This window comes from Eptesicus fuscus, chromosome 3, assembly GCF_027574615.1.
Source record: "Eptesicus fuscus isolate TK198812 chromosome 3, DD_ASM_mEF_20220401, whole genome shotgun sequence".
In the NCBI taxonomy this organism is placed as follows: domain Eukaryota; kingdom Metazoa; phylum Chordata; class Mammalia; order Chiroptera; family Vespertilionidae; genus Eptesicus; species Eptesicus fuscus.
This window is the reverse complement of record NC_072475.1, coordinates 85,975,380-86,000,491: the sequence shown is the minus strand read 5'-3', so window position 1 is coordinate 86,000,491 and position 25,112 is coordinate 85,975,380. Positions and strand designations below refer to the sequence as shown.

Sequence of the window (25,112 nt, the reverse complement as noted above, 5' to 3'; positions counted from 1 at the left end):
TGAGCATTTTGCTCATTTATAGAGAATATAATAATAGCCCTAACCAGTTTGGCTCAGTGGATAGAGCGTTGGCTGAAGGGTCCCAGGTTCGATTCTGGTCAAGGGCATGTACCTTGCTTGCCAGCACATCCCCAGTAGGGATTGTGCAGGAGGCAGCTGATCGATGTTTCTCTCTCATCAATGTTTCTAACTCTCTATCTCTCTCCCTTCCTCTCTGTAAAAAGTCAATAAAAAAAGAATATAATAATAAAGAAAAATGTCTTTACATTACTTCAGGGTACTTTTAAGATTTACTGTTTAAAAAAAACAGAAGGTGTAAAGCAAGAGTATATATAACATTCTAGTTTTTGAGAAAGAAAGGGAGTGTGGAGACACACATACACAAACATCTCCCAACCAGTCAATAGCAGTGAATATCTATAGGGCCCAAATTGTGACCTTTATCGTTTTCCACAAACACATGTTTATATTTTCAAAAAGAAATAATGGGTGGGGGCGTTGAACTAAAAAGGAATGGAAAGGGTTACTTATAGGAGAATGGATGGAATAGAAAGAGGAAAACGGATCGAGTTGGGTAATACTAGTACTTTTGATTGTACTTTGTTTTTATAGTTTTGACCTTGGAGCCACATAAATGTTTTAAAAATTCAATCTTAAAACTAAAAAGCAAAAGCAGCCTGAAAAAGTGAACCTAGCTATATATCTAGATGGTGTTGTAACCAGAGAGGGATTATATAAGTAATTGAAAACTCAGTATTTTGACTGCATTTCTTATGGAATATATTTTAGAGACAAGAATAATCACAAAGAGATTTTAACCTGCATTTAGTAGTCTTTAATAATGTTGGCATTGCTACCGGAGAAATGTATGGATAGTCTTTCTCCACAGAGGGAGCGGGGTTCTCGGAGTGCTGCTGCTGGAACAGGCATTTCCGGAGGCACTCACAGGAGGATGAGATGTGGGAGAAAGCTCTGTGTGTGTGGAATTTTACCCCTCTGTTTCCAAAGTCCCGTTTCCCTTAATCCAGTCCTGGATAATGTGCAGCTGAGGATTCAGGAGAGCTAGAAGCAAAGCCAGTGTCCAGAGTTTCTCTTCCATGTTGGAGCTGGGTCTGGTTTTGCATGAGGCTAGTTGCAGTCCATTAGTCCATTGTGTGTGGGGTCCACATGGCCATGGACCATGTGGGCAAATGCAGGACCATGAGAGTCCTGCAAGCCAGGAGCAGGAACCAAGAAGCAAGAGAGCAAACTCCTTTGTTTAGGAGCTTAGGTATCTCAAATCTTCCCATACCTGCAGTGGCCACACCTATCCTGGCCAATGACCTGTCCCCAGGTGTGATTGACAGGCAAGTAAGTACCTTCCCTATTTATTGGGCATGCCTCTAATATTTGGCCTTTCCTTTGCTCCTTTCCAGTTACTCATAACTAGTTAATTACAACGATATCATTATTCTTGTGTTGAAACATATATATTGTAGGATAAAGCAAATAGTCAATGTCAGTGTTATTAGGAACTGCAGTTTTCAGCATAAGAAAAAAGTGATACAATTTAAGAAGTTAAGCAAAAGTGTGATAATATTTTATTAAAAATAGAAAAATCAATATGGGCTCATGATTTAAATTTTTCTTTCTTAAAAAAACTACACCCCCCCCCCCCAGCTTTGTCCACTGAAAAAGGGTCTAGAAAACAATGGCAAGGCAATAGCAATAAATGTTCATAGCACCCAGATTGTGGTCTTTAAAATATCAGTCCTCACTGAAAGGAACAAGGGCTCCTTAGGGAGATGGATGATTCCAGGTCTGGAATATTGTTTCTTACAAAAAGCAAGAAAATATAAAAAACTCGGAGTTGTACGAGAAGAACACAGAAGCCAACACCATGGGGATTCCCACTGATAAAATTGTGTAACTTTGAGCCTCAAAAATAATCCCCTCCCACCACTCAGTCTTCATATGGGGAGTGTGAGAGGCAGCTGATCAATGTTTTGCTCTCACATCAATGTTTCTTCCTGTCTCCCTCCCCTTTCATCTCTCTCTCACAATATCAATGAAAAAAATCTTTAAAAAGTAGCTACAATATATTGAAATACAAATATATTTTAAAAATCTATTTCATAATGATATGCCACACAAACCAAAAAAAGCAACTTGATCACCTTTGGAGGTAGATAGAGCATCAATTTATTTTTATGAAAATTAGGAAATGAAGCCAAAGGATCAAACATTTACCTTGACTTTTCTCTGAATTGTATTTAAGTAAGAGTTAGCAAGTAGTTGATGAAACTTAGTTTTTAGCAAAAATTCAGCCAGTAAATGCAAAAGGAATATAGAACTAGAAAAGTCATGATTTTATAAGCTCTTATAAAATAATGGAATTTAGCAAAGGTCATTGGTGGATGCTAAATTCATTAGATGGAAGTATTTTAGCTGAATCAGGCTGACTCCAGCTGAATCCACTGATCCGTTTTACATCACTAAATGGTACAACCAGATGCCTTCAAAGTAACCAGCACAATGTGGATAATTAAAAAAAAAATAAAAAATATATATATATATATATATATATATATATATATATTATTGATTTTAAAGAGGAAGGAAGAGGGAGAGAGAGATAGATACATCAGTGATGAGAGAGAATCATTGATTGGCTGCCTCCTGCACAACCCCCACTGGGGGTTGAGTCAGCAAGCCAGGCATGTGCCCTGACTGGGAATTGAACCGTGACCTCCTGGTTCATTGGTCGACCACTGAGCCATGCCAGCCGGGCCATGTGGATAATTTTTAAAGATAGGTGATAAGGGTTCATTAGATTTATTGTTCTATATAATTATTAAATAATATATTTTCACCTGAAATATCTATCAAACCCTGACCAAGACAGTGTGTTATTAAACTTTTTTACCTCTGCCATCTGATAACAAATTGTGTTATTTTGTGATAACTTCTTTTTTTTTTTTTAAGAACTTGTTTTGGTCCAGCTGGCATGGTTCAGTGGTTGAGCGTCAACCTATGAACCAGGAGGTTACAGTTTGATTTCCAGTAAGGGTACATGCTTGGGTTGCAGGCTTGATCCCCAGTTTAGGACATGCAGGATGCAGCGGATCAGTGAGTGATTCTCTCTCATCATTGATGTTTCTCTCCCTCTCCCTTCCCCTCTGAAATCAATTAAAAAAAAAATATATATATATATGGAAACAGCAAAAACAACAAAATGAAAAACACCAAAAGCTATATATATATATATATATATATATATATATATATATATATATATATATATATATATATATATATATATATATATATATATTGTTTTTGCTGTTTCCCAATTTGTTTCTAATTGAATATAATGTTCTTTATGTGCAGTGCTATGCAAAATAAATGAGATAGAAGTGGCCCCACCTCTCCAGTAAATTGCATGATTTATGCGGACACATTCACACACTGGAAATACAGATGAGCTCAAATATTACAAGCTCAGAATGAACATTTGAGTATTTAAAACATGAATATTTTGTATTTTCAGAAGATAAGGACATAAGATAAGGGTATTTGCATCATGATGCATGTATTTTAAGAAGATAAAGACATAATTAATGTGAAAATTAGAATTGATGGCTGAGGGCTATGAAAACTAGTTTGTTTCTATCTTGATGGCCTATTGACCTACTGCTTGTTTTCTTAACCTACCTGACTTCTCTTTCTTAGGTCAATTCTTAAGAACTTATTTTAGCTGTAAAATAAAGGAAAAAATGGTGAAATAGATTCTGTAGTACTCTCTTAAACCAGTATATTCTGTAGTCAGTAGGTTTAAAACTCTGGGATGAGAACATGGTGAAAATATTTTTAAGTGGCTGTCTGATTACATATTTGCTATAAAAATTATTTATATCTCTATAGGTTGGCAAATAAACAAGACAAGGAAGGGGCTTTAGGAGAAGCTGATGTGATTGAATGTCTGTCTCTGGAAAAAATGGTCAATGAACACAAGTGCCTATGTCAGATAGTAAGTTTGGGGGTTTGTTTTCCTTTTTTCCCTATGAAATATGTTCAGTATAACTTAGTTTTTGTAAAGGTGAAAGGCAATTAGGTGGCAGCTAACAAAATAATGTATTAGTGTTTTAAAAGAACTTTTTTTTTACCCAGGAAATCACATTCTCACTGTTTCGTTGCTATTATTTAATACTAATAGCCTGCGCACAAATCCGTGCACCAGTAGCTCACTGCTGACCTCCAGTAGCTCTCTGCCTGCTGCCCTGCCCTCCTGTAGCTCCCCCCACGCCCCTTCATAGCTTGCTGCCCTGCCCTCCTGTAGCTCCCCCCATGCCCCTTCATAGCTTGCTGCCCTGCCCACTCCTGTAGCTCTCCTCTGTCCGCTTGTAGCTTGCTGCCCCACCTTCCTGCTTATCTGTGATCCCATCGTTACGTGGTAGGTCATTAGGCATATTACACCTTTATTATATAGGATTGTAATATTTGTTTTCAATTTAGTTGTTATTGACTTCCATAAACTGTCTTTTGAGATTTCAAAGACTCTAGATTTGCTTTTTGTTTAAGATAGTGCTGACAGGACTTGCTGACAAGCTATACGTCTTGCTATATATTTTTTAAATATATTTTTATTGATTTCAGAGAGGAAGGGAGTGGGAGAGAGAAGAAACATCAATGATGAGAGAGAATCATTGATTGGCTGCCTCCTACACTCCTGCTATTGGGGATTGAGACCACAACCTGGGCATGTGTCCTGACAGGGAATCGACAAACCATGACCTCCTGATTCATAGGTTGATGCTCAACCACTGAGCCATGCCAAACAGGCAAATTTTTTAAATGATAAAGAAAACATATCAATACAAAATTTAAACATACGAGAGGTTTGCAATGAGTTTTGAAAAATCTTATCAGGAGAGTTATATAATCTTAAGAAAGATGGGCGAAGATTTAAGTATTCTGGTTTCAGAAGATGGGGACATTAGACTGTCAGTCTTAAAAGATGATTACTGCTATTACCGGTAATTCCTTAAGGACTGGAAGTTCGATTTTGTCTTCCAGGGAGTTTGTTTTAACTGGCACTGTTGACTTCCTGTGTTATAGTATTTCTCACAGCTTACAGATATTGTACTTGAAATATTTCAGCTCCTATGTACTAATGTTAGTGGTCATTGCAATGGTATGTTTTGTGAGTTAAATAAGCAGGTGCTTTATATCATTAATTTAATAGGTTAATTTTGATTTACCAATAATTATACTTAATGGTTTTTGAGTAGATTTTTGTGGAGAACTTTTAGTTTTAATGTTTAAGCCAAATAAACTGGTGTTTTTCAGGAACCTTGTTCAGCAATCTTGGGATCTGGAAAGAAAATTGACAAGTCCATTAAAAAGGGCCTTTATTGGCTGCTAGATATCATTGCAAGAGACTTTGATGCCTTAAATGAACGCATCCAAAAGGACACAACAGAACAACGTGCTCTTGAGGAGCAAGAGAAACGAGAAAGGGCTGAACGAGTGCGAAAATTACGAGAAGAAAGGTAAGTAGATTAATTTTGTACCACAGTGCATTTGAAACGTAAAAACAAACAAAAAACACCACAATTTTATGAATAATTTCTTAGTTCTGTCTGTTCAGTTTCTTTTTTGTGTCTGAGGGAAGACACTGTACAAATTTTCTGTTTTTATGGATCTTTCTCTACACAAGTTTGGGCGATAGGATTCTACTTTTCCTGCTGGTATTATGGTAGTTAAATTTATTCCTTATGTATTTATTATTTCTAACAGATTTAAAATTTTTATCTCTTATTTCTTATTGCAGTGGTTTTCAATCAGTATGCTGATTTTGCTTCTCAGAGGGCATTTGGCAATGTGTAGGATCATTTTTACTTGTCACACCTGGGGACGAGGTGGAGTGCTACTGGCATCTAGTGGGTAGAGACCAGGAAGCTGCTCAACATTTAGTGCTACACAGGACAGTCCCCTACAACAGACAATTAGTGAGTCCACTGTCACTTACTGAGAAACCCTTCTTTAATCTCAGCAAAGACCGAAGGCAAGCTGATAGTGGATCAATCAACTGAAGTAAAATCTGATCTTCAACACTAGTTTTCTCACAAAATAAACTAAATTATACTGTCTTGGGTTTTTTAAATATATTTTTCAAATTATTTTAAAAATATATTTCCTGAAAGGAAACTTTTAAGCTAAATTTAGCAAACTTAGAATTAAAAAACAATGATTTCATAAATTATACCACAGAATCACTTCTAATAATCTTAATGCTGTGAAAAAGTACTCATATTTGATTAAAAGTCAAATTTAGTACTTTATCCCAAGATTTCTCTTTTTTTTTTTTCCCCCCAACTAGATAGTTGCATAGTAGGGGAGGGGAGAAATCAAAAGATATTTAAGTGAGCTCTTGCAAGATCTAAAGTTGTCTTCCATCTACCTAAGAAATATTAGCCTTCCATATGCTCTAACATACTTGCAGCCTAGTAGACATGAACCCACTAAACTGCCCTTGGTGGTGCCTTTGTGAGGTATTTTCTTACAATGAAAGGAAATCCTCAGATTAAAGGTATCTTTCATTTAATTTAGAGGTAGGACTTGAAGGAAAGAAATACTTGTAGAGATAACTCCCCATTGCCAAATGCTTAATAATATGAGCAGATCATTTATCTAGGATCTCTCTTGATACTGATATGAGGTTTTAGTTCCTGTGAGAAATTTGGTATTCTATCCTACTGTATAAAGATATAAAGCTCAGTAAACCAATCATTAATGTAGTTCTACCTTTTATATACTTATAAAAATAAAATATATGGCCATACTTTTCTGAAGACTCCTTTGCTTTTTTTCCATGAAGAAAACAAACAAAAAGAACAAAAAATATTGAGCTGGATAAAAGAAATCTGATGTTAGTCATCCCCCCCGCCCTCAAGTTCTTACCTTTTCCATAAAGATGTTCTAGGTCATGTGATGGCAGGCTTTTCTAATACCCATTCCCCTTTCCTCCTTTCTCCTAGCCATACTACGTGTGGTCTAAGGCCTCTCCTGTTGAGCACAGTCTCCAAAATTAAAAGTAAATTGGCATTTAGAGAGGAGTTATTAAAAAAAAAAAAACTTTTTTACTTCATTAAATCCAATCTTAAAGATTCAGATATTTTTGAAAAACTGTAAAAAAATTATTGTTGGTATCTGAAAATAGTATTATAACACTAGATACCTAAAACTGCTTGCTAATAAATTAGTAACATTAATAACAATTACTGTCCTTTAAGTGCTTTCACATATATTACTTTAGCTGAAACAACCCTATGAAGTAGATATTTTTATCCACATGGGAAAACTGTCATTAAAGATCCAGATACATGTCCAAGGTCACAGAGGTTGTAAATTGCAGACCTCTAAATCTTGGTTTGCTATGTTCAGAATGAAAGGATAGACCTTTCCATCAGAGGACATAATTAATAAATGTCATAGTAATGAACATTCACATTGCTGTACTATACTTGCAGCCCAGTTGCACATCTACACTAGTCATCAGCTACTTGTTTATAACTTAATTACTCTTCATGTATGGGGCAACATTAACTAAAAGTCACAGAGATAGTAAATGTTTCAGTAGTAACAAATATGGAAATACTTAATATAAGTGATATAGTGCAACTTATCTTTATAGCCTCTTCTATTATGCAAAGCAGCAGTCATTATCTAGTTCATATATGATAAGTAATTTGACACAGCCCTTGAGAAGAGGGTTAAGAAGAGGACTCATTTATCTGTTAACATAAATGAAGAGGACAGCATTGGTTTGGGATGGTAATTAATAAATTGATAAATATAATAACTTAGCACATAGGATAATTAATATGCACTGTTGACATTAAGAAATCAGTCATAGGGAATGCTATTTTTGTCATTTCTATCTTTTAAAAATTCAAATGAATAATCTTTACAGAGGGGTAGAGGCCTGTAAACTGCATAAGGATTTCTGAAAATCTCTCAGTAATTTAAAGCCATATCCAGATGTTTAAATTACTAAATTTAATAGCCTTAAAACTATTTCAAGTGTTCTTAAACATGGTTCAGCATTTTCTCAGGAATTACAATTTTTTCCCCTCAAACAATAGAGAACAAAGAGAGCGAGAGCAGGCTGAACTCGATGGAACCAGTGGTCTGGCTGAGGTGGATCCAGAACCAATTATTGTTAATCCTTTCCAGCCGATAGCAACTGTAATCATTGAGGTATGGATGGTGGCAAATGTGATTTTTATATTGTAAGTTTTAAAGTTGGCAGGGAATTGGGAAAGAATGTAGGGAGGTAGAAGTAAGTATTTCACCAGAGGCCAATTACCATTATTTCTAAAAAAAATTAAGTGGGAGAGACAGGTTAAGATTTGCTGCTTTTTCATCCTCTTCAAATTTATCTTCAGATCTAGCATAAACAGGAAAGGTGACTTCAGAATTCACTGAGAATCAAAATGAAGATTGAATGTAGCAACTGTAATAGTTACTGTTCTGATAAATCGTTTTTTGGCATTTATTTCAGATGGTAGTAATATATTTACTATTATTTACATTGTCTCTTTGTCCTGTATTGCTGTTACTATCATCTCTTTACAGTAATGTTTAGATGCATAAATGAATTTCTAATTGTTTACTCAGGATACTTAAGAGTGTTTGAAATTATAATAAACTAGAAGCCTGGTGCACGAAATTCATGCACGGGGGGGGGGGGGGTCCCTCAGCCCAGCCTACACTCTCTCCAATCGGACATCCCTCTCATTATCCAGGATTGCTGGCTCCCAACCGCTCACCTGCCTGATTGCCCCTAACCGCTTCTGCCTGACAGCCTAATCACCCCCTAACCACTCCCCTGCCAGCCTGATCGACGCCTAACTGTTCCCCTGCCAGCCCAATTGCCCCTAACTGCCCTCCCCTGCAGGCCTGGTCCTCCCCAGCTGCCCTCCCCTGCTGGCCTGGTCCCTCCTAACTGCCTTCCCCTGCAGGCCTGGTCTCCCCCAACTGCACTCCCTTGCTGGCCTGGTCCCTCCCAACTGCCCTCCCTTACAGGCCTGGTCCCCCCCAACTGCCCTTCCCTGCAGGCCTGGGTTCCCCCCAACTGCCCTCCCCTGCAGGCCTGGTCACCCCCAACTGCCCTCTCTTGCAGGCCTGGACCCTCCCAACTGCCCTCCCCTGCCAGCCAGATTGCCCCTAACTGCCCTCCCCTGCCGGCCATCTTGTGGCAGCCATCTTGTGTCCACATGGGGACAGCCATCTTTGACCTCATGGGGGTGGCCATCTTGTGTGATGGTCAATTTGCATATTACTCTTTTATTATATAGGATTCTATATGTGAATATGATTTATTTTTTATTTTAATTATCAGAAATTTTACCAAAATTAATTTGTAGATTATAATCATGAAGAAGTTTAGTGTGTGTGTGTGTGTGTGTGTGTGCGCGCGCGCGCGTGCGTATTTGTGTCTTTGTTTTCATTTTCGACAGAGAATTTGTGTTAGACCTACTTTAATTGCCCTCAGCAGCCAGGCCTCCTCAGAGGCAGAGCTTCCTCAACTTCCCCTCCAGTCACCAGAGCTTAATGTGGCAGTTGGTTTATTGATCCCACTGCCTGCATGTTCTCCATTCCTCTTCCCCTGTCACTGCCTCCTTCCACACAGGTGCTCATCTGGAAAGGTGGATGATTGTTTCTTCCTGGGGCTGCTGCTGAGGAGGGAGGCAGCTCCGTAGGTAAGAAGATGATTGGATAATTTTGGTATTCCTTTATTTTGCAAATTAATTGGTAATATGAACTATTTGTATTTAAGTTTCTTAGGTACCAGAAGGTTAATGGTACTTAGTATTTTTTTAATCCCATTGCATTTAACTGTGTGCTTTTCTAAGGATAGTAAAGTTGTCTTAATAACTTAAGCTATCCTTTTGTCTCCATCCTATTAAATATTATTTTTGCCAAGTTTTCTTTTATGCTCTTTAAAAATATTGATGAAGAAGAGGGAAATCAACTTTGACTTTTCACTTTGAAACATTTATTTATGTGTGTAATAAAGCTCACCTTGTAAATGATGACCAATTTTATAGTACCACTAGAGGCCCGATGCACGAAATTCATGCAAGGGGCTCAGCCCTTGCAGCCGTGGCTTCGTCCAGAAGGTCGTGAGGAAGGTCGTTTGGCTGTCAGGTCTAATTAGCATATTATGCTTTTATTATTATAGAATTATAGATGGTTACTTAGAAAAGGCCTTAGTACTTCTACCAACATTGTATTTTTCACTGAATAAATATGTAAACAATGTCTTATATTGAAAATCCCTGAATTAATTAGTGGCATGGGGAACATGCACTTATTATGCTGTTAAGCTACAATAATTTTAAGAAGATGATCAGTAAATATATGAAACAAATGAAAACCAATTACCTGTAGTCTATTTTATACCAAGTATATTTTCTTCTTTTTTCCACAAAATTTCAAAATGTTTGTATTTTAGAGAAGCACCTCACATTCCTTTTATTTTTATCACAAATAATAAAACTGGTGAGGTATTGGTTCCAGAACAGACAGAGAGACTAATGGAACATTGGTAAACATGCAATAAACATAATTATGTCTGAGCATTTTGTATAAGATAAAGGTGACATTTCAAATGTAGGAGAAGAGGATTTTGGGACAGCTGAATAATCATTTTGAAAAAAGTAAAATTAATAAACACTGTATATACCAAATTAAACCCCAGAAGACTTAAAGGTATTTAAAAAATAAGCCTTAAAAATACTAGCACATAGTATAAACATTTGTACATATGTGTAGGAGGAAAAACTTTCAAAGCAGGACAATCAAACCACAAGTCAAGAAATAAAAATAGATCTTATTATATTCCATTTTTTAAGAGCTTTTCTGCAAAGTTACAGGCAATGACCAAACCCTAGTGAAAAATATTTGAGACACATAGGACAAAAAAGGAAATCTTAAAAATTACTATGAAAATAATGATAATCAAATAGAAAAGTGGGCATTGGATTACTATGGTTAATTCCTTAAAGAAAAAGAAATATGGCAATAGAAGTATTTAATAGTTCACCTTCATAGTGATAAATAATATTGAAATCAATAGGTTAAACCAACACTAAGGTAAAAACATTTATTTATTAGTTTCAACCTTTTGCCTAGGGTGTAAATTGACATTAGTTTTTCTGAAGTGAAGTTTGTAGTGTGTCACATTTTAAAATGTGCTTACCCATTACCAACAATTCTAGTGTTAGGAATTTATTATAAATAATTCAATTGTTGTGTTTTTTTTTTAATGGTGAAAATTGAAAGTAACCTCTTAGTTCATTGATTGGGAATTGGTAAAATAAGTTATGGTATAACAATTCAAAATGATAATGTAATTGGTGAGAGTAATCATAGCTAACACTTTATGAAGTGTCAGGCACTATTCTAAGAAAAAAATATATTCTTAATTAAAAACTTTAGTTCTTTTTTGTTTAAAAACAAATACATAAATATGTATATATAGAGAAACTATCACATTTTTGTATGTTTGTGGGTGGTGTATGTCTGTATGTGTGCGATAGGCAAAGAGAAGCATCTCTTAGTGATTATACACCAACTAGTGGTCATCTCTAGATTGTGGAATTACTGGTAGTAGTTGTTTCATTTCTTTATACAATCTGTTTTCTGAATGTTTGGCAATTAGTATGTTTCAGTGTTTTTAACAAAAAATTTTAATGGAAATATCACAGTTCCCTGAAGGTACAGAAAGCTCTTGGATTATTTTATTTTTCCCTTAAAACTATCATAGATACAACTGTTATATTAAAGATGATATATTTCATTTTTGTTAGAATGAAAAAAAACTTGAAAGAGAGAAAAAGAGGCAAAATGTGGAGAAAGACTGTGATGCTTGCCCCCTGAGAAATAAAATGGAGCATGAGCAGGTGGAGACACAGAGCCAGATCAGTGACAGTAGCCAAAAAAGCAATGAGTTTGGAACCGTAGAAAATTATAACGAAGCATTAACACAGCAGTTGGAGAATGAAGATGAAACAGACCAGCCATCATCAGAATCAGGTAAATCTAGTTATTAAATTAAAAAGATATACATATATAATATATATATAACTTCTTTCACCTGTCATAATTATTTTCACAAAAAATATTTTTTTGTCTGCAAATGCAGTATGTATAATGGGTTTCTCATGGTTTTTACTCATTAGTTTGCTAACTTATGTTTTTATTCATGATGCCTTAAAATGTAGTCTTTTGTAACTTGAGTTTCAGCAGAAATTTTTCAATTTTACTTTCATAAATTTGGAATATAGCATAGCCCCAGGAATCCTTGGAATGTAGTTAATACCTTTAAGGCTTTTTGAGGTTTTTGTTTGTTTCTTTTTAAGCCTCATAATGCTACAATCAGCATCACTTTATTTATTGACATGCTATTTCTGTAGGATACAGACATAATCAGTTGAACATTATAAAAGTCTTATCAAATAGTTATTTTCCTCTTATTTTAATATCATCAAATTTTCAGTTCATAATTACTTTTCTTTTTCTCAGTGGTTATGTAATTTAACAGGAAATTCGTGTCTTTTGGTATCATAAAGACACAGCCTGTGTCTGGAATCAGACAACCTGGGATAGAACCCTGACTTTTCCATCTACTAGACACGTGCTATGTTATATGACGTTCTTCAGTCTTCCTCGTCTCTAAAATGGAAATAAGCATCATTTTGTACAGGGATTTTAGGATTACTTATGGTAAAAATAACTCTAAAGTGTTCGAGCACAGGCCTGACACATGGGAGCTACCTAGTACTGTAATTGTTAGTTCCTTGCCATTCCTCATTAGCAGTATGGCTCCACTATATATGAGAATTTTTATACAGTGTCAAAAAGTTTATAAAAATAAGATTTTAATTTTGAGGTATAGATTAGCTAACATGGATATTTGGCTATTTAGCAATAATTAGATTTGAAAGTTATTTTTTTTATTAAATCTTTATTGTTCAGATTGTTACAGTTGTTCCTCTTTTCCCCCCCCATAGCTCCCCTCTACCCGGTTCCCACCCCACCCCATGCCCTTAACCCCCCCCCCCTGTCCTCATCCATAGGTGTACGATTTTTGTCCAGTCCCTTCTCGCACTCCCCACACCCTTTTCCCCCTGAGAATTGTCAGTCCACTCCCTTTCTATGCCCCTGATTCTATTATATTCATCAGTTTATTCTGTTCATCAGATTTTTTTATTCACTTGATTTTTAGATTCACTTTTGATAGATATGTATTTGTTGTTCATAATTTTTATCTTTACCTTTTTCTTCTTCTTCCTCTTCCTAAAGAACACCTTTCAGCATTTCATATAATTCTGGTTTGGCGGTGATGAACTCCTTGAGCTTTTTCTTGTCTGTGAAGCTCTTTATCTGACCTTCCATTCTGAATGATAGCTTTGCTGGGTAGAGTAATCTTGGTTGTAGGTTCTTGCTGTTCATCACTTTGAATATTTCTTGCCACTCCCGTCTGGCCTGCATAGTTTCTGTTGAGAAATCAGCTGACAATCGTATGGGTGCTCCCTTGTAGATAATTAACTGTTTTTCTCTTGCTGCTTTTAATATTCTCTCTTTGTCTTTTGCTCTTGGCATTTTAATTATGATGTGTCTTGGTGTGGTCCTCTTTGGATTCCTTTTGTTTGGGGTTCTGTGTGCTTCCTGGACTTGTAAGTCTATTTCTTTCACCAGGTGGGGGAAGTTTTCTGTCATTATTTCTTCAAATAGGTTTTCAGTATCTTGCTCTCTCTCTTCTTCTGGCACCCCCATAATTTGATGTTGGTACGCTTGAAGTTGTCCCAGAGGCTCCTTACACTATCTTCATATTTTTGGATTCTTTTTTCTTTTTGCTTTTCCGGTTGGGTGTTTTTTGCTTCTTCGCATTTCAAATCTTTGACTTGATTCTTGCGATCCTCTAGTCTGCTGTTAGATTTCTGTATATTATTCTTCATTTCAGTCAGTGTATGCTTAATTTCTAGTTGGTCCTTTTTCATATCCTTGAGGGTCTCACTAAATTTATCGGCGGTTTCTAGAAAATTCTTGAAAAACATTATAACCATGGTTTTGAACTCTATATCCAGTCATTTTGCTTTCCTCCATTTCTGTCATTTGTGACCTGTTTCTTTGTCTCCACATTTTGACTGCTTCCCTGTGTTGATAGAGTGGCTTTGTGTGCTAGGTGTCCTATAGGGCCCAATGGCTCAGCCTCCCCAGTTACCTGAGGTGGACACTCTTGGTGCACCCCTTTGTGGGCTGTGTGCACAGTCTTGTTGTAGTTAAGCCTTTATTGTTGTTGGTATCACTGGGAGGAATTGACCTCCAGGCCAATTGGCTGTGAGGATCAGTTGTGTCTATGATGGGAGAACTTCTGTGCTGGAGACACCCTTATGAGGCAAGACTTGCTTCAGTGGGTCTTTGGTGCTCACTGAGTCTGCCCCCTGAGTGTGTCCCTTATGGATCTGAGGAGTTGTAATCTGGGTGGTCCTACTCTGACCCCTGGGTACACTGGCTCTTGGATCTCCAAGGAGGTGCTAATTTAGCCTCTGCCTGAGGCCAACCAGCAGTAGATACGGAGAGATCTGCAGATTCCTCTTCTTTGTTTGGGTTTTGGAGGTGCCTAGATAAGGCCCAGCTGTGAAGCAGTGCAAGCTGCTGTGGGGCCTTGGGCCTTCTTTTGGATGTTCTGGGTCTCTCTGACCCAACTGCAGTTTGTTAGGTAATTTTAGATTTCAAAGGACCAGGCCATTCATATGCAAAAGCCTCTGCGCTCAGTTTGGATTGGGCGGAGTCTCAGGGCAGAGCAAACAGCAATGGCTTCCCGTCAGCCCTGCCCTAAGAGGCCCCCGGGTCTCAGTGTCCCTTGCTAATCGCTGCAAGCACCTCTGTGAGAAAGCCGCCCTCAAGTTCTGCCCGCTGCCAGACAGTCCAGTTTCTCCCCGTATGAGTCTGGGTCCCCAGAGTCTCGCCCAGAACTGGAGTTTAGAGCAGTCGGGAGCTTGTGTCTCCCTGCGGATTGAAAAAGCCAGCCACATACTCAGTTGCCAGCCCTCTCCGAATGCATGCCTCTGTACCTCTGCACTTTACTTCTGCACCTCCTCTGAGTCTCAGTGTGCTTTTCTCTTCCCTTCTAGTATAGAATTTCCACTTAGCCAGCCTTCCTGTGGTTTCTGGATGATGTCAGTTTTGTCTTTTAGTTGTAGTTTTGAAGTGGTTGTGCGAGGCAGCAAGTTCATGTGTTTACCTATGTCGCCATCTTGGTTTTCTTCGAAAGCTATACTTCTTGTAAGTGGGGAAGTTAGAGTAACCATATTTGGACCCATAGCTCAGTTAGCAGAGTTACACAGAAGGTAGACTTAGAGTAGCCTCTCAATATATTTAAAGAACTTTTTCTAACACAAATACATTGTTAAAAAGCCAAGTCATTTGACAGATATTTGAAAATAAAGTGTAGGAAGATCTAAGATAGTCAATCATATAACTATAATAATTATTATAATTAACATTTTATTTTATAATTTAGAACATAGTTTCAGATGCCTTATGTTATTTAGCATAGCAGTCCTAGGGTATATTATTCCCATTATACAGAAAAGGAAACCAGGGACTTGGAGAGGTTGAGTAACTTATTTAAAGTTAACTGCCACGCGTCCAAAATGGAAACCATCCGCACACGCCATGATATTTTTAATTTAATTTAAAAAATCAATTTGCAATGAATATTATAACAGTAAATATATTACTCATAATTCAGGTGTTCTTGAATATTTTCAGTTGAAAATTCTCACAAAAAATTATTTTTTAAAGCGTCTATAGATGGTTATGGCGTTTAAGATCATACATTTTGTGTGTGGCTGGGCTGAGACCCCACCTCAGATCATGTGGTCTATCTTTTATGCTCTTTCATGACCCAAGTTACTGTCCATCCTAAAGTACCATAACATTCTGGAGGCTCTCTTTCCTTTCCCTTAGCTGTAAAGCTTGCAGTCCTAATTATAGAAAGATGTCTTTGTTTCTATCTGGAGTAAATGTGTCGAATGACACTAACTGATTTAGAAAATATGTTTCTAAATGTTGTATTTCTCATTGCTTTGTTGACAATAGGGTGTCCCCCCAAAATGTATACACATACTTTGAGTAATTATAAAGGCAGTGTTTATTAAAATGCATTTAATTTTCAAAATTGAGCTATCAGCTGTTACAGTGTGTATACATTTTTTAAAGTAATTTCTTAAGTAATAGATAATTCCCATTTTAGAAAATATATTATGTAGTATATAAAGTTAGTTTGGGATTGTCAATGAAAATGTTTCAGTAACTTTAATGTTTGGTTATTTAACTATTATGCCATTCCTGGTTTACAATGTTAAAGTCTACATGTTAACAACATACATGTCCTTAAAATGTTATTATGTGCTTAAGTGGAGTCTGCAAATACACTATAATTATTTTTTTTTCAAAGAACACAAATTCAGTTCTGCAAATTCTAATGTGGATTTTGATTATATATATGTATTTGGGCGTATCTTATTTGGGGGTTATTTTAATGGGTAATGTTTTTAGGTTTGATTGGGATCTTTTTCACATTTCAAAGAATTATTTTGAACTATTTATACCTAGAATATATTATATGAACTTTCTTTGTATTCTGAATAACTTCTCTTAGAACCTAGAATATAGGCTTTTGTTATGTGTATCATATTCATTAATTATTTAATAAGGAAACATTAATTAATAATTTAATTCTTTAAAAAATATATATTTTACTGATTTTTTACAGAGAGGAAGGGAGAGGGATAGAGAGTTAGAAACATCGATGAGAGAGAAACATCGATCAACTGCCTCCTGCACACCCCCTACTGGGGTGTGCCCGCAACCAAGGTACATGCCCTTGACTGGAATCGAACCTGGGACCCTTAAGTCTGTAGGCTGACACTCTATCCACTGAGCCAAACTGGTTAGGGCTAATAACTTAATTCTTAGTAAAATCAAGTTCACATTTCATTACTAGTAATAATTTCAAAGTTGAATTGAAGGTATATTTCTATGGTAATAATGATACCAGTATTCTAGTTCTGTTCTTAATTTTTATTATAGAAGTTTAATTTTTCCCCATTCCATGTTTCTATTCTGTAGATAACAGTAAAAAGAAAACTAAGAGACTAAGAATAAAAAGAAGTCACCGTGTAGAACCCGTTAATACAGATGACTCTGCTCCTAAGAGCCCAACACCACCCCCGCCGCCCCCTCCTGGTGAGTAATTTAATATCGATACTGAATTTAGAAATACTGCTTTAAACAATGAAGAAAAAGAAAGTAATTGTGTAGTTTTTATTCAGTATATTCATTATCTTGTGAATTTGTGAAAGTTAGAGTTCTTTGCTCTCTTTTGTTCATAATTTATCAACATAAGTTACCTATTGCTTTTTTAACAATGTAAAATGTAAAGGTAAAAAAATAAGTAAAAATTAATTAAAAAAACCTTACGCAGGCACTTCCTAGAATGTATTAAAATCTTATTTAAAATATCAGTGCACAGATGCTAAAAGGAATTTAAGCTTATTGAATGGATGGCTAATATGAGCTTTTAAAAAATTGCATCTTTCATCCTGAAAGTAAACATTTGAAACCAACATATGTGAATTTTTCCATTATATTTTCAATTTACGTACTGACCTTCTAAGTTTGTTATGAGGATTAAATAGAATACTGCATGTAAAGTGGTGGGACTTATTAGATGCATAATAATTGTGAGTAATTTTTCAGCACTAGACACAATACCTTGTATACTATACGTGCTCAATAAATATCTAAACATATATGTTTATAGTGTCCTTTTAGCTCAGCCAGAAGGCTTTAGATGGTAACATTTTCCTTTGACAATTATTTGAAGACTCATTTCTAGTATTCCATTTAATAAGTAAACATTTCTTATAGCCTCTGGTAGGGGTTACAATAGCCTAAAGTTTTTTATGGTAGTGGTGAAGATGATTATATTTTTATCTGAAGGCAAATAAAAATTTAAAGCAAATGTTACCAGCCTACAGTGATATTTTAAAATAGAACTCATTTAAAATGGGATTACGGCTATTCAGTACTGTGTCATTTAGTATATATGAGCTGACAATAAATGTTATATACATTCCTGTCCAGGGAGGGATCCTCTCAACCAATCTAAAGATGTATTATTTAACAGTGTTTTAAATGTTTTTCTTTTTCTTTAGTTGGCTGGGGAACTCCCAAAGTCACTAGACTTCCAAAACTTGAGCCTCTTGGTGAAACACGTCATAATGGTAATGCAAAAGGATCAGTTTTCAAATATCTGTACATATTACATTCAATTTTCTTTACCTCATTTCTTTAGCAAACTTTTATTTTTGGAAGCCTTTCAATCCACAGCCATCCTTTTTCATTATACATCTTCTTTTTCTATTTAATTGTTTTATTCTTAATGCTCTTTGCCTCTAAATAATTTGAATTGATGTTTACCTTAGAATACAGAGATAAAAATGTTCATCCATTATATATTTATGTAAATAATGATGGATAGGGAAAGGTTTAAAAGCAATTAAAATTAAATAGACATTACAGTTATAGTGCTTAAAAACTGCATTATCTTATATGTATGTGCTCAATATACTCAGTGATGTCATATAATTATTCTTCCTCTGCTTCTAATAAGACACCAAGCTGCTGAATATTAAAATGCAGTAAAAAGATCAACACAGTTGTAGAATCAGAGACTAATCAAAGTATACAAAATAAACTTCGGCTAACTAGAAAGTTACGAGGGCTTTATTGCCTCAAGAAAGTAATTTTCTTTGGATGAAATTAATATAAGGTATAGTCCAGCCAGCATATGGCATTAGAACTCCACACTGGAAAACTAGAGAAAGGGCCTTTTGGGAGTAGAGGACTGCCTTGTACCAGGCAGAAGTTTTGATTTTAGAGCATCAGCCCAAATTCTTTCAAAGAAATATTTCCGGACTGCAAAAGGATAATATATGTATATTACAGCTCAATAAGTTTCTCCATCAATAACATCCAGTTTGCTTTTTGATGACTCTGTTTACCTAATCTAGAGTTTGGTTGCTTACAGAGACCCATTTATTAGGGGAAAAAAAAAAGTCAGAAGTATAATCTTTAAAAAAGCTTTATTTTATTATATAATTTGAAATTATATCAAACTGTATAAAATACTTTTATTCAAAAAGTATGTAAATAAAACGTGCTCTTTGCTTTCTTTTTAAGAATACTATAGGTCAGTAATGAAATATTTCTTTAAAATATTTATTTTTATTTATAAAGACAGAATAGTTTGGCCCTGGCCGGGTAGCACAGTTGGTTAGAGCATGATCCTGATATGGTTCAATATCCTGTCAGGGCACATACAAGAAGTAATCAATGAATACATGAATAAGTGGAACAACAAATTGATGTTTCTCTTTCTCTCTCACAAAATCAATAAAATAAATACCTACATACAGACAGAAAAGTTTGTCCTTAGGCCATATTGGAATTACAGTGAAATCACATCTGTTTGATTGACTGACTTTACATCACAATGCTTTTATTTACTATGATAGGTTAGTTCCTATTTTTTTATACTCTGAAATTATGTAGGTTAAAATACATTTTCAGTTTAAATATTCAGTATGTTGTTAGAAAAAAAAAGTATGTATATATACCCAAACATGTATATATAGAAAATATTAATATCACCAATGACAGATTTTTTTTCTCTTATTGAGTCAGGTATCCAATGAACAACTATTTTGTATTTGATTTTACCTAAAACATCGGTGATATCAAGATAAATAAGACATAAGTTCTGCCTTTCTGGGGATCCTAGTCTAATAGAGAAGACCATACTTCAGCTTACTTTACTATCTCAAAATTCACACTAGACTGTAATAAGTTATGTGGTGTAAAATTGGAGTACTGTGCACAAACTGTGGGACAATTAGAGAAAGTGGTATTAGAACATATGAAAAGTCTGTCAGTAGAAGAAACAAGTTTCAAAAGTAGAGGTTGGAAAAGACATTGGGTATTTGGAAAATAGCATAAAGTTTCTGAGCTTATGTCCATGCGGGTAGAGTGGATAAGAGAGGAAATTTAAAGTTGTAGAGAGTGTTGAAACTGGAATTATGGTTTAGGGAGAGATTGTGAAGGACCTTACATAGATGTTGAGATAAGATGTCTGGACTTGCAAGAGGCACTATACATTTTAGGCAGGGAAATAGTGTTACTAGATTTATTTATGAAAACTTTTTTGTTTTAATAAAAAAAAGGAAATCTATTTTTGACAGTGTGGAGTACAGACCTGATGGTGGCCAAACCTGAGGTAAGAAAGGATTGTGTTAGCAGGCTGTTGTAGTAATCAAAGTGAGAAGTGACGAATGGAAGTTGGAATGGAGAGTAAAAAATGTATGCAACAAATATTTTAACAATCAATAGTAATATTTGATAAATGGATGTATGTACTGAGAGAGGAACAGAGGATTATTTGGCTCAAGCAGCTGGAAGGTTGGTGCTACCTGTGAGATTGAAAATACACGAGGAGGAAGGAAACCTGCTTTGGTGGTGTCTGTAGGCTTATCTATTTGGAAATGTCTGCAGTCCAGTACAAGTAAGATTCTGGAGTTCAGGAGAAAAGAAGGGAACTGGTGTGTGGGATAGTGTGTAGGTAGATTTTTTTAAATTTCAGTTGTCATCACACAATAGGAGTGCTTTGACCATATGCTCTGTAATTAATGAATGAATGAATGCAGTTCAGAGAATAATAGTTGCCTGTTTCTGAGGGAAAGTATGTAGAATGAGAAGAACTAATGATAATATCTATGGGGAAAATTATAGTTAAGGGCAAGTGAAAAAAGAGGTTGAAAATGGGCTAAGAAGATTGTTTTTGTTTTGTTTTTCCTTGCTTTTTTTTTTTAATTAGAACTTCTTGGAAAGAATGATAATATCTTAACCAAGTTTAAGACCATCATCCTACCTTATAATAGAGAAACATGCAAATTGACCACACCTCCGCTATGCCCATGATTGGGCCTGCGAGAGGCTGGGGGCGGGACTCCGGGTGGCCTATCCAGCACTTGAGAAGACCAAGATGGCAGTGCTCAATCCTCTTAGTTCCGGGGGTCCCTGGGGCGTTCGCCACCTGGGGGGGCATGGCCGGGCCGAGCCAGGCGTTCCCCGGGGGTCCCGGGGGCGATCGCCACTCGGGGGGCATGGCCGGGCGGAGCCGGACGCTCCCCGGGGGTCCCGGGGGCGATCGCCACACGGGGGGGCATGGCCGGGCCAAGACAGGTGGTCCCGGGGGCCCCGGGGGCGATCGCCACCCAGGGGTGTGTGGCTGGGCCGAGCCGGGCTCTTCCCGGGGGTCCTGGGGGCGATCGCCACCCTGGGGGGGCGTGGCCGGGCCGAGCCAGGCGCTGCCAACCTGGGGGGGCGTGGCTGGGCCGAGTCAGGCGCTCTCGGGGGTTCCGGGGGCTATCGCCTACCCAGGGGGGCGTGGCTGGGCCGAGCCAGGCGCTGCCACCCTGGGGGGCGTGGCTGGGCCGAGCCAGGCGCTCCCGGGGGTCCCAGGGGGCGATCGCCACCCGGGGGGGCGTGGCCGGGCCCACCCAGCTGCCTCCCGGGGGTCCCTGGGGAGATCACCACCCTGGGGGACGTGTGGCAGGACTCACCCAGCCCCTCCCAGGGTCCCTGGGAACATTTCAGGCATGTGGTTGCTGAGACCCAGACCTCTGGCCACAGATTCATAGCTTTGCAGGGATCTCCCTCATCTACAGAGAGACAGATGGGGGTTTTGCAGTGCCCCCAAGACGTGGGTAGGTCCAGCCAGGGATCAAGGGGCATGGAAGGACTCCTGGCGGAGGGGCAAGGACCCTCACCCCTGAGGCGGGGGTTGAGGGGTGGAGCCACCTCCGTGAAGGGGTGCTGCACTGCAGGGTACTGGACTGACTGACGTGATTCAGAGAAGCTCCCAGTGCTAATGGGCCTCGCTCCTGCCTTCACCCAAAAGCAAGCTCGCTACACCCTGCCCCATGGCAGAGCATGCCTAGGCAGTGAGTGGGAAGCCTTCCACCTGCTTCGGAGAAGGGGGGGCAGTAAAGAATGGGGGGAGAGGAAAGAATGTGGAGCATCCGCAATGAAGAGGTGCTTGAGAAAGAGGCTGGGAAGCCTGACTGGAAGGTTTGTTCTGTTTGCTGGGCCGCTGCCCCTTAGGAAGTGCAAAGAGCATGGCTCTGAGGGCTTCCTGTGTGCTGAGTCAAGTTCCACAGCCAACTGGAATTGGCCTCAGTTTCCTGGTCTGTAAAATGGATGAAGCGTGTCCCAGTGCCTTCACTGAGCTTTGATGGCCAATTGAGATACTATATAAAGAAAATGAGGGAAGAAGTGAGAAAGAAAAGGAAGGACAAAAAAACACAAAAGAAAGACTAAAAGGAACCTGTAAACCCATTGTCACTTAAATAGGGAATATAGTCAGTAGTGTTGTAATGATGGTATGATGCCAGGTGAGTACTAGAAATATCGGGGAACACTTTGTAAAGTATATGATTGTCTAACCACTATTCTGTAACTAATATAAAACCTGAAACCAATACAAAATAATGTTGAATGTAAAGAAATGAAAATTGGAGTGAAATTTTTATAAATTTCAAAGTTTAAATAAAAGCTGTAAAGGAAGGAAGGGGAGAATAAAAAGTGTTTTTCATTTTGCCACTTCATTAAAAAGACAGTTGTCTTTATATGGTGCTTTTATACTTTTCTAAGTCATTATCTCATTTTAATTTCTGGGCAACTTAAAGACAACATAAGTATTCCCTCCACTATTCAAAGAAAGGAAATCTTGGTGTCTGGTCCTAATGATTCAATCGTCAAGCCCTTATTGTAAAGCAGGGTTAGTAAAATTTTCTGTGCAGGGTCATATCTATACTAATAAAAGCCTTGGGAGTGATCAGGCCAGCAGGGGAGGGTATTTGGGGGCAATCAGGCCAGCAAGGAAGCAGTTAGGGGGCAATCAGGCAGGTAGGTGAGCAGTTAGGAGCCAGCGGTTCTGGATTGTGAGAGGGATGTCCACAGGAATCGGGCCTAAACCTGCAGTTGGACATCCCCCGAGGGGTCCCATATTAGAGAGGGTGCAAGCTGGGCTGAGGGACACCCTCCCCAGTGCACGAATTTCGTGCACCGGGCCTCTAGTATTCCTATATTTCTGTTTACTTTCAGTTTGTATCAATAAATTTAGTTTTCCAGAGCAGAGGAGAAAACACTTATAACTTCATAAATTTTTAAAATATCTTCTTTTTTTCATAAAGTTTAAGTTAAGAGTATACCTAAGCTGGGTTAAAAAACAATGTATGATCTTTTCTGATTATATTAATGGAGGGAAAAAAAACCCCAACAGATATAGCCCTGCCAGAGTGTCTCAGTTGGTTGAGTGTTACCCTGTGCACTGAAAGGTTGCCAGTTCAGTTCCTGGTCAGGGCACATACCTGGGTTGCGGGTTTGATTTCCAGGCAAGGGCATGTATGTCAATTGCATGTTCAATCCCTGGCCCTGTTGGGACTCATGCAGGAAACAACCAATTGGTATTTCTCTCTCACATCAATGTTTGTTTTTGTTTCTGTTTTTTTTTTAAGGAGATAATCTTTTTTAAAAAAATCAATACAAACATAAAATAGACAGAGGAATATAGAAAGAGTAGAGTAGGAAGCATCAGGAATGTGCCCCTACCTAGACACCAGTGGCACTGGCAGAATCTGTCTGCTGTAACTATTTTGGAATTCTGGCTTTAGTTGAAGGCAACTTCCAGAGGAAAACTAGAATGGTCAATTGTGGTCAATTTCAGCTCTTAGCACAGTAGCAGCTACCCATCCACCACACCCGGCCATGGCAAGCAGCTGTGTACATGTTTCTAGAGAAGTTTATATATAGCTTGTGGGACTAGGGTAGGCAAAAGACTGTCTCCTAAGTATTGGGGATGTGTGCTCTGATTTCTGATTGCTGCTTCTGAACTCAGAGGTGCAAAGATGTGGACACTGTTGCAAGCTCCTCTTACCTCTGGCTGAAGTAACTTCCAGGAAATTTACAAGACCCCCCCAGTGCCCTTTTATTTTTCCTTCATTTTTCACTTTTGCCCTTTGAGGAGCCAAACATCAAAGAACAGGACATTAAAAAACAACGGCTTATATTAGCTAAATTAGAAACAGATTACACAACCTAAGGAAAAGCTCAGAAAAGACATAAAAATACATGAAATTTATACCTCAGGTTGATCCTCAGCATAGAGACAGCATACACCAACCAAAAACAATAAACAAAAGCAGTAACAACTAAAAAAAGCAAAGCCTGGGGGAAGGGGAGAATCTGATTTCTAGAGTTACCACATAATTAGATTCAAATATCCAGTGTTCAACAAATAAATCTCAAGGCATATAAAGAAACAGAAAATATGGCTCATTCAAAAGTAAAAATATATTAAAAAGAATTTGTCCCTAAAAAAGATTTAATGACATATAGCAGGCAATGACTTTAAAACAATAATCTTAAGGATACTCAAAGAACTAAAGGAAGATGTAGAGAAAAAATTTTAAAAATGTGTGAACGAAATGGAAATATCACTAAAGATACAGGAAACCTAAAAAAAAAAACAAAGCAAACAAATAAACAAACAAAAAAAACCCCACAAATTCTGAAGCTGAAAACTATAACTAAAATGTAAAATTTACTAGAAGAATTTGGAAGCAGAAAAAACAATTAATGATCTTGAAGATAAAAATATATATATATGGAGGCCTGGCCAGTGTTTGCTCAGTGGTTGAGTGTTGGCCTGTGCTCCACAGGGTCCTGGGTTCGATTCCCAGTCAAGGGCACATTCCTAAGTTGCAAGTTGGATCCCCAGCCCCAGGGCGTGTTTAGGAGGCAACCAGTTGATGCATCACATAGATGCTTCTCGCTCCCCCTCTCTCCCTCCCTTCCACTCTCTCACATCAATGTTTCTCTTCCCCCCTTCTCTCTCTCTCTGCATATCCTCCAGTGAGGATTTAAAAAAA

At 37.6% G+C, this 25,112-nt stretch overlaps 1 protein-coding gene across 3 annotated transcripts in view; it reads left to right on the top strand.

Moving 5' to 3' along the window:
- Positions 1 to 25,112, top strand: part of ARL13B (ADP ribosylation factor like GTPase 13B) — an 81,549-nt gene that overhangs the window by 53,151 nt on the left and 3,286 nt on the right. For all 3 annotated transcript variants that reach the window (XM_054714061.1, XM_054714060.1, XM_008155574.3), the window contains 6 exons: positions 3,904 to 4,009; positions 5,329 to 5,531; positions 8,127 to 8,241; positions 11,859 to 12,084; positions 17,191 to 17,307; positions 18,279 to 18,347. In XM_054714061.1, coding sequence (XP_054570036.1) covers positions 3,904 to 4,009; positions 5,329 to 5,531; positions 8,127 to 8,241; positions 11,859 to 12,084; positions 17,191 to 17,307; positions 18,279 to 18,347 — 836 coding nt within the window. The remainder of the gene's footprint in view (positions 1 to 3,903; positions 4,010 to 5,328; positions 5,532 to 8,126; positions 8,242 to 11,858; positions 12,085 to 17,190; positions 17,308 to 18,278; positions 18,348 to 25,112) is intronic.